At 44.1% G+C, this 8,911-nt stretch overlaps 1 protein-coding gene across 1 annotated transcript; it reads left to right on the forward strand.

Annotated features, from left to right (window-relative positions):
* The first annotated feature begins 135 nt into the window (after nucleotides 1–135).
* ppp4r2b (protein phosphatase 4, regulatory subunit 2b) lies at nucleotides 136–8,474 on the forward strand. The gene is made up of 9 exons (XM_062545766.1): nucleotides 136–289; nucleotides 1,606–1,687; nucleotides 2,038–2,208; nucleotides 2,647–2,740; nucleotides 3,756–3,793; nucleotides 3,899–3,970; nucleotides 4,117–4,257; nucleotides 4,369–4,733; nucleotides 6,249–8,474. Exons 1-9 carry the CDS (start codon nucleotides 256–258, stop codon nucleotides 6,647–6,649), a joined length of 1,398 nt encoding a protein of 465 aa, XP_062401750.1. The 5' UTR covers nucleotides 136–255; the 3' UTR covers nucleotides 6,650–8,474.
* The last annotated feature ends 437 nt before the right edge of the window (nucleotides 8,475–8,911 follow it).

An 8,911-nucleotide genomic window follows, 5' to 3' on the forward strand; every position in this document is an offset into this window, starting at 1 on the left:
GCCTAATGCATTCTGTTTACTTGGTGCAACAAAATCGTATTTGATGACATATACGCTGACAATAAAGCAGATAAGCCTTGCCGTTGCGTAATTGAACAATTTCAAGGTTCACTGTATTCCACTTTACCACTGGCAGTGACATCACACGCGCCATATTGAAACACTTTTCTTTTCCCATTTTTTTCTAGTCTCCAGGCGGCCATCAGCGCTCTATCTCCTGCCGAATTCTGAAGATTTCTAGAGAACACCTCAAACATGGAAATCGATACCCTTCTGGAGGCCCTGAAAGGTTATGAACTATTAATGTAGCTAATGTCCCTGCGAAAGGAGACAGTGGACTTGAATGTTTGGGTTCCGAACTGCTATGCTACCTAACTTACCTTGCTAGCGACGTGATAAACGCAGCTAGCTTTGATAGCTAGCTATCGCTAATCTATTTATGACATCGGCTAGCTCGGACAACCAGCGTTAATGTTAGCTGCTAATCTCACAGCTCACTAAATTAGCTTGCCTGGTAGCTCATAGTTTTTGTTACTGTATAAGCATACGATATTCTCGTGGTCATATATACCATCTTTATTCTAATGTATAATATTTGCCTGATATATGACATCGGTGTTAAACGCAAATTAAACAAAGTTTGGTCGTATATAATGTATTGCCGGTAAACTGCTAGCTGGTTGGTTAGCTAGCTAACGTTGATTAGCTTCAGTTCAAGAATATCCGACGCGTTTCAGGAGTATCAAACCAGCACTGACTTAAAGTGGTAGTTAATGTTACACATTGCATGCTCATGTTATACAGTTGTCTGGTTTCCCGTGTTTAATTTCCGTCATATACGAGTCAAGGTGCTAAAGTTAGCATGGTTGCTCGGCTAACGGTAGCTGTACATGTTATTTAACGTTAACGTTAGCAGCTAGCTATAAGTTTACCCTCTGACATCGTTGGTTTGCTAGTCAGAAAGTATCAACGTCAAGGGTATTTTGAGTGGGCCAACTTTTCACTGATCAGAAATTTCAGTTAAGTCATCTCCATTCTTTTAATTTTTGTCAGCATCAAATATCGTTACCCATCTTATATGTCGTTAGTTAGAGTTAGCTTGATCTAACATGGACAGTATTTCTTGTTGTGATGTTAGCCAACATGTTAACGTTAGCTTTGTGTGTCGATAGTTCACTTTACCCACTGTATGGTCATTGACAGTCAGAAAGCGTTATTGTAATTTAACTATACCATGGGAGCTAACAACATTTCGTAGCAATGTTGACCTTAGTATAACTACTGTTGTATAAAATACACTGACAACCATAACGTGCCACTGTCAGTCTGTACATTATCTCTTGTACATAACATGTAACGTTAACATTAGCAATAGCACAAAAAGAGGGGTAGCTTTTTGAGTGGCACAAAGGTTGGTCATATGGTGGATTGTCTTTGAAAAATATAGCTAACTAACGTAAACTGAACGATTAATGTTCATTTTTGCATGTTACTCGTAGGCCTCACGCTTTTTGTCGGTGTAAGTAACGTAGACCCACACATTCAAGAAATTAGCCAGTAGCTAAGGTTTCATAAAGTTGCACTAATTTCCTTATCTCCCTTCAGACTTTGAAAAGAAGGGGAAGCAGGAGCTCTCCCCTTTGTTGGAGCAGTTTCTGTGCCACGTTGCCAAAACTGGAGAAACACTGTAAGACATTCTAATGGAAGCCTACTTTACCTGTAATTCTGCACAGTGAGGTTTATTAAGCAATGCATCTAACATAAGCAGGCACTTGCTGTTGTGTGAACAAATGTGATGTTTAGAGATGTGACATTTCTCTTAATCAAGTGCACCTCATCTGGGGTTCAGAAAGTCCTGCCAAGTATTTGATCCAACTATTTAGTAAACCAGCTCCTCCTCCTGATTAGCAGACAGGTAGATTATATAATTTGAAGAATATACGAGAGGACTTTTGCTTTCTGGAACCGGGATGTCTACCTCTGGTGCTACTGTGTTAGGAGGAGTTTGTGATATCTTATCTTGTTCACCCTTTCCAGGGTCCCATGGTCCCAGTTTAAGAGCTATTTCATCTTCAAACTGGAGAAAGTGATGGATGACTTTAGGGATTCAGCACCAGAACAACGGGGTCCTCCCAATCCGAATGTGGAGTGCATTCCATTTGACGAGATGAAGGCTCGAATAATGAAGATTGTGAATGGATACACAGGGTATGGAGTCAGTCATTTCCCATATCATTAGGTGGGGATCACATTAGCGGCAGGTTTCCTATTGTCCTCTATGGTTCGGCAGCGGACCGGTGCCAACGCTGACGTGACGCTAGTGTTGAACAAGCGTTGAACTTTCAAACGCAACAATTGGTTCATCAATGTCAGTTGTAGTTCAGGTAGTGTAACAAGAGAGAACGTCTTGGATTATTATTATTATTATTATTATTATTATTATTATAATGGTGTGAGCATTGCGTTACACTTGTCGCTAGCAAATGTGATCCCCGCCTTAGTGTTGCATGTGCTGACTACAATCTGACTCGGTCAAAGCCTGAGAGAACCCTCTGCTCTTTTCTCACGGAGCTGTAAATACAGTCAGTCAGATGGAGGATGACTGATAGATTCCAGTCTTATCTCTCGGACATGTGCTTCCCCTAGAATCCCCTTCACCATCCAGAGGCTGTGTGAACTTCTGACTGAGCCAAAGAGGAACTACACAGGGACAGAGAAGTTTCTACGAGGGGTTGAAAAGGTGAGCAAAACGGATATTGATGATCAGATTTGGGATGCTGGATGTTGAGTATTGTATGTTGTAATGTATACACTGCAAAAACTGCTTATCTAACCTAATGTAAAAATCTTATATTAAGCAAAAAAAAAAAAAAAAATGTAGTTGGTATTGCTTTCAGTATAAAGAGACTTGCCTAGTGTTTTGTCATAAAATCATTTGACTTATTTTAAGATGACTCACCATGAAAACAAGCATAATTGGCCGCCAGCACATTTAGCAAATGTGTCTGCCTCTGTTATGAGCAAATTTGTCTTGAATAGACTCCTACTAAGACAAACTCTATTAAACTAGAAAAGCACTCAGAGAGCGCAGACCTCCGCCTGTATTGTTCTTCCTAGGTTGTCATACATTTGAACCTAAACTATTCAGATCGCCACCATGTGGCCATACCATGCCATTACACCACTAAGTGAAAAACATAAACGGCTCCGGAATCCCAACGGTGTTTAGAATCTCTCCCAAAATTTAATCATTTCTTCCTTGGGTCATTTCTGACCTTTCCGGAAAATTTCATCAAAATCCATCCATTACTTTTGAGTTATCTTGCTAACAAACAAGCAAACAGACAGACAGATAGACCAACGCCGGTCCCCGATGAAAACATAACCTCCTTGGCGGAGGTAATTAAGTCAAAATGATCTCACGAGAGTTGACTTGAGAGCTAAGTGTAAACTAAAACAATACCAACTGAATTTAATCTGATATCTTTATGAGTTTAATATCTAAATTATATATTATATCTTTATATGAGCTTAATAACACTTGGTTAGTTTTGTATCTATTTTAGTCTATGTATTAAGTGTAAGTACATAAGATATTAAGGATAATGTATGAGAACATTTGTAATGTCCTTGTATACAAATGTAAGAATGTATTTCCCTCTTAATCCTCTTCTGTACCTGTACCTCATCGGTATAATAGAATGTATGAAACATTTTGCTGAAATTAATCTGATTGCTTTTGTCCTTCTCCTCAGAATGTGATGGTTGTTAGTTGTGTGCATCCTACATCAGAGTAAGTGATTGAAATATGTGATTGCTTAAGCAGATTAATGTTATTGCTGGAAATGGGAAGGAAAATGGCACTGATATTTGTTTGTATGTGCCTCATGTTTTGCAGGAAGAATGGCTGCAGTGGTTTCAAAGTGAATGGTGTGATGTTGCCTGGCAATTCATCTGCATTTGCAGAGAGGTAAGGATGGTGGTGTCAACGTTTGCCCTACTTCTCTTTCTCTAAGATGTGTTGCAATGGTGCATTGTTACTTCCTTTTGCAGCTTTGCATCCCTTTCTGTCCACCTGTTTGCCCCCTCCCACTCCCTCTGTGTGTTTTCTACCAGGAAAGTCAATGGTCCTGGGACACCCCGGCCTCTAAACAGGCAGAAAGTCCTCCTATCCAGCTCACTAGCCACAAACGGCCTTCCCGACAGCACAGAGAATAAAGACCCCAACACGGCGGGTGCACACGGCAAATCACACAGGTATTGGCCATAGGCTCTCCCAGAGCCATTCAACATTAACTTTAGCATTCAGCATACACTCACACACACACTCTCTCTCACACACTCTCTCTCTCTCTCTCCCCTTCCCAGCGAATCGCCTGTGTCAGGTCCCAGCCGAGGCTTGGCGAGGAACAAGCACTCCGTGAAAGAGGACGACGAGGGTCTGGAGGAGGAAGAACAGCCAGAGGTGAAGAGACTGAAGTTCCTCAAAGACGGGGAGGACGGAGCAGAGGACGACGACGACGAAGAGGAAGACGAGGAGGAAGACGACGCGGACGAGACGGCGGCGGTGGAGACCCTCCGGCCCACGCTGGCCGAGAGCTCGTCGGACGCCCAGCAGGCCCGCGCCCATTCCTCAGCGTCGCCAGAGAAGCAGAGGGACGAAGAGCTGGAGGATGAGGAGGAAGAGGAGGACTCGGTCCCTGCCAGCTCCGCAGCCGATTGCCAAGACCAGGGTAAGGCTGCCATCCGCGTTGAGTCACGTTGGTGTTGTTTGCCATGGTATGCTGTGGGCTGAGTCTCTTTGTAGAGTAGGGATGTGCATTTTGGTCATATTGACAGCTTGAGAATTCGAGAAGACGAGCGGGTAATCCAGTTCTTATATTCCAGTGGGATCTTTGGCTTCTATTTTGGTGATTTGTTGCGTTGCTCTCGCAACTCTGCTAGTGTGGGTAGCATCTTTGTTTCATTTTTTATTGATGGTTTGCCAGTTTATGGGGCACCTCACTTGTTTACAGTAATTGTTGGCTAGCTAGCTAACTCTAGCTTGGACTGCTGTTCTGTTCTGGCTGAACCTGTTTGCACACTTGAATCTGCCCTGCAGGTCTGTCTTGCAAGTCTGCCATTAGAGAAGCCTTCTGGGTCACCAAAAACCCAGGAACCTATCACAACTGCTTATCTGGTTTTGGGCTGGGCTTTGCACAATGGCACACTAGAGGCCAGTTGGCACTGCCAATGGCAGCGCTGATGGCGTCAGTTTTAAGACATGGATGTGTATTTTCTTTGATATGGATTAAGCCATGTTGCAAAACACCTTGGTTTACAAGAAAGATGTAGTGTATCTGTATTTCATTCGTTTAGAGGTAAGGATTCAGTTAGAGTTTAATGTACCAACTTAAGTTTAATTTCACTGCTGGTTGTGCCCCTTGGAAATTGTAGGTGAATCAAGTTTATTAATTCTCGATTCCAGAAAAATAGTTCCAACTTCAGTTTTTGGAGTCGAGCGTTGCCAAGCATGGAATACTACACAGATCCCTTAAAGAATCCTAATACTGTGTTTTGGAATGTGGATTCCGATGGCAGTGAATGTGGATAAACGAGTGCCCTGGCACATACCCGGTGTGAACCAGAATTGTATTCCCAGGGTGGAGAGCATTTTTGGCCACCATTGCACCCTCACATTGGAGTCTATTGTGTACCAGTGCAGATTTGTGATTTGCGGCACAGCTGCTGGAACTCAGCTGGACAGCTGTTGCCAAAAGTCATCAATACTTCAGGCATTCAAAAAAATGTCCGTTACAGTTGTATGACGCATGTACGCACCCTATTTCAATGTGTACATATTGTGGCATATTAAACACTGATTATTCTTGTGTGACGGTGCAACGTAAAGTTTATTCAACAAATAGTTGAATGAAATGGAAAATGTATTAGAAGGTGGGAAAAACTTGTAGAATAGGAGTTGGGTAAAGATTTATTGACTGACATATCCATGTTGCAGACCAACACCAACGCCACTGTAGCTAAACTGCAAATCAGTGGTAAAGCAAAGCCTTCCTAATACTGCACGGGTTCGTTGCCAAGAAGGCAAGCACATGTATAGCTGTCCTTTACTGTTACTGTTTCACTGATCACTCTGTAAGCTATGGAGATAATGGGTGTAGGTTAATGGCCCTGATGCTCCTGGTGATTCATATTCTTGTCTGCCGGTCATCTGAATGACTCCCCCCCCACCCCCCCTTCTTTCTCAGAGCCCTCCAGCACCCAGACGGAGCTTTGTGCCGAGGAGAGCAAAGCGGGAGAGAAGGAGGCCGAGAGGGAGGCCAAAGCCGAGCGCGAGGTTCCCAGCAGCGCCGCCGACGACAGCAGCGCCGAGGAGCCCGCCGACATGGACCAATCAGAGCAGCGGGCGCCGTCGGGCGTGGCCGGCAGCCCCGAGGGCCGAGAGGCCGGAGAGGAGAGCAACGAGCACGTCAGTAGCAGCAGCAGCAGCAGCAGCAGCAGCAGTAGCAGCTGCAGTGAGGAGAACGAGGAGTCGGCAGCCGCCTCCGCCACCCCCTCTGACAGTACCACAGAGCCCCCCGCAGAGGGCACCCTAGAGTCGGGCACTCAGGACTCGGCCGCGGCAGAGGAGCCCATGGAGGTGGATTAGAGCCGTCACCACCACCACTAGCAGCAGCAGCAGCAGAATCACCACCATCTGCCATCTCAAGACCAACCAACCTCCCTTCCCTGCTCTGACCTGCCCGTACAGCCTACAACCCCCCCCCCCTCCCCCCTACTGCTGGGGGCAGTGAGTCGAAACACCCTTTTTGCTCACCAAGAGACTGACTGGAGTATGCCACAGTGGCCTCCCTTCTTCCTTTCTCCTCTCTTTCTTTCTTTCTTTCTTTCTCCCTTTCTTTCTCTCTCGTCTCACATACACGTTGGCTCAGGAACAGCTCGCCGGGCCCCAGTCGCCCTTCCCTGAGCTCCGCGCGGTCGGTCGGTCACCTGTTCCCTTTCACCTGTCGCTGGTGTCTCTGTGCACCTGGCTGTGTATGTGTGTGTGTTTTCTACGTCATGGGTTTGAGAGTTTTTAAAAGACTTGATAAATGGGTAGCTCCCCATATGCTCCATTTTGTTTCTGTTTTGTTGGTTTCTGTCTATCTATGTCAGTCCGTTTTCCCTCCAGGTGAGATAGGTTTGTCCCGTGTCCTGGCCAGTCTTGTAGGTTTGTAGGGGGTCGGTAAGGGTGACGTGTGTTGCTTGTTTTTTTTTTTTCTTTCTTTCCTTCTTTTTTTTACATATATATTATGATGCTTCTTTTCAGTTTATATTGACGTATTATTGGTAGGGGCTTTTCTTAGCACAGCAGTCAGAGGTGTGTTGTGTTGACTTGCCTGTCTGTAAGTGCAGGTGCACGTCACCAGGGTAGGCTACCTGCACTGTAGTGATGCAGCCACTCCAAAGATCCATTATGAGTAGCTTTTGAACTTTGAACCTGGAGCTTTCGGCCCCGTCCCTCGTCCTCTTTTGCGGTTTAGTTTTAGTTCTGTTTTTGTTTCGTGTTCTCTGTGTCTTGCGCACTCTTCCCCCAGGTGTCAAAGAGAAGAGGTAGGTCTCAAAAGTTGTGGGTGACTCGATATGAAAACACTGTAGCCTTGTGACTCTCCTTGTCTCGTGTTGAAAGCGACTGCACAGGCCAGCATGGTGAAAGCTACCAAACAACCAAACTCATTGAAAGCCAGTGTAGGTGTTTGACTGTTGCTGTGCTCATCTATCCGTGTAATTCAGTCAGAAGGAAAGAGAAGGGAGGAGAGCAACGGGCTACGTCAGGGAACCCAGGTGGAACGACGCCCAACGTTTCCCCACTGTCCCATTTTGCGCACCACGTTGATTTTTCACTGACGTTTCCCAAAGGAGGAAGTTCGTTTTTGGTTCCTTTAACTTGATGTTTAACACACAATCACAACTTTTTTTTTTAATTTATGAAGACATTTCAGTTTAATAATAACCTATATATATATTTGGAGAAGCAAAGCAAAGGTCTTTATTTCTTGTTTTGTTGGATTTTTGGCAGCCAGTTATTGACTGGACGCAAGCAGCTGAGAACAGGAAGCTGCCAAAGCATCCCTGTACACCTGTGTGTGCGAGCGAGTGTGTAAGTGTATGTGTATGTGTATGTGGTTCTCTGGTGACTGTCCCATTGTTGATCTTAAATTTTTTTCTTTTTGTTTTTGTTTTCTCCTCTGACTGTGCGTGCTGAAGCAATAACTGGCTGCCAAAAGGCGCAGTTCTCCACAGCTGTACTGGTTTTGATAATTAGAATTTTTAAATTCCTGTAGAGGTTTTTTGTAGATTTACATATGTGTTCACTGCCTCTGTGAATCCATACGAATTGTACATTTTTTGTGTATACCTGAATGCGTGTGCTTTACAGTATAAATAAAAGATTTTCAATACAATTGAGGCAATAAATGTTACGGGTTTTAATGCTTGGTTTGTTGAATCTTTTTTTTTATTTTGATTTTTTGTTAGCATCTTATCTTTTGTATTTCTTTGCTTTTAAGAAACCCCAGTTTGTCTGGATTTTGTCCCCAAAGGAGTAGCCTTGTGTTTTATTACAATAATTACATAATGTGAAACTCGGAAACAGAATCTGGGATTAGAGGCTTAAAACTGTAGCAGCGTGAGCCGCTTACATCAGGGTGCCGTGATTCTGTGTAAAGTGCTTTAGTGTCTGAAGTCATGGGTTTGTTGTGCTTTAGCGCCACTCAGAAATATCCATATTTGTGTACCTGCACCCCTCCCCAAACGACACTCACACGTAGTGATATTGGACCTGCTTTTCATCTGTTGGTTATTTGTCTTCAGTCGTCAAGAGGACTAGTAGTGATTATTCTGAGTCCCTGCGGATCTTTAAGAAGCCTGA

This window comes from Sardina pilchardus, chromosome 9, assembly GCF_963854185.1.
Source record: "Sardina pilchardus chromosome 9, fSarPil1.1, whole genome shotgun sequence".
Classification (NCBI taxonomy): domain Eukaryota; kingdom Metazoa; phylum Chordata; class Actinopteri; order Clupeiformes; family Clupeidae; genus Sardina; species Sardina pilchardus.

Bases quoted from the DNA above. Each gene is read 5' to 3' on its own strand.
- ppp4r2b (XM_062545766.1), top strand. From the start codon at position 256: ATGGAAATCGATACCCTTCTGGAGGCCCTGAAAG. The intron at 2,209-2,646 runs GTATGGAGTCAG...TGCTTCCCCTAG, and splicing joins ATTGTGAATGGATACACAGG to AATCCCCTTCACCATCCAGA. The intron at 3,971-4,116 runs GTAAGGATGGTG...GTTTTCTACCAG, and splicing joins TCATCTGCATTTGCAGAGAG to GAAAGTCAATGGTCCTGGGA.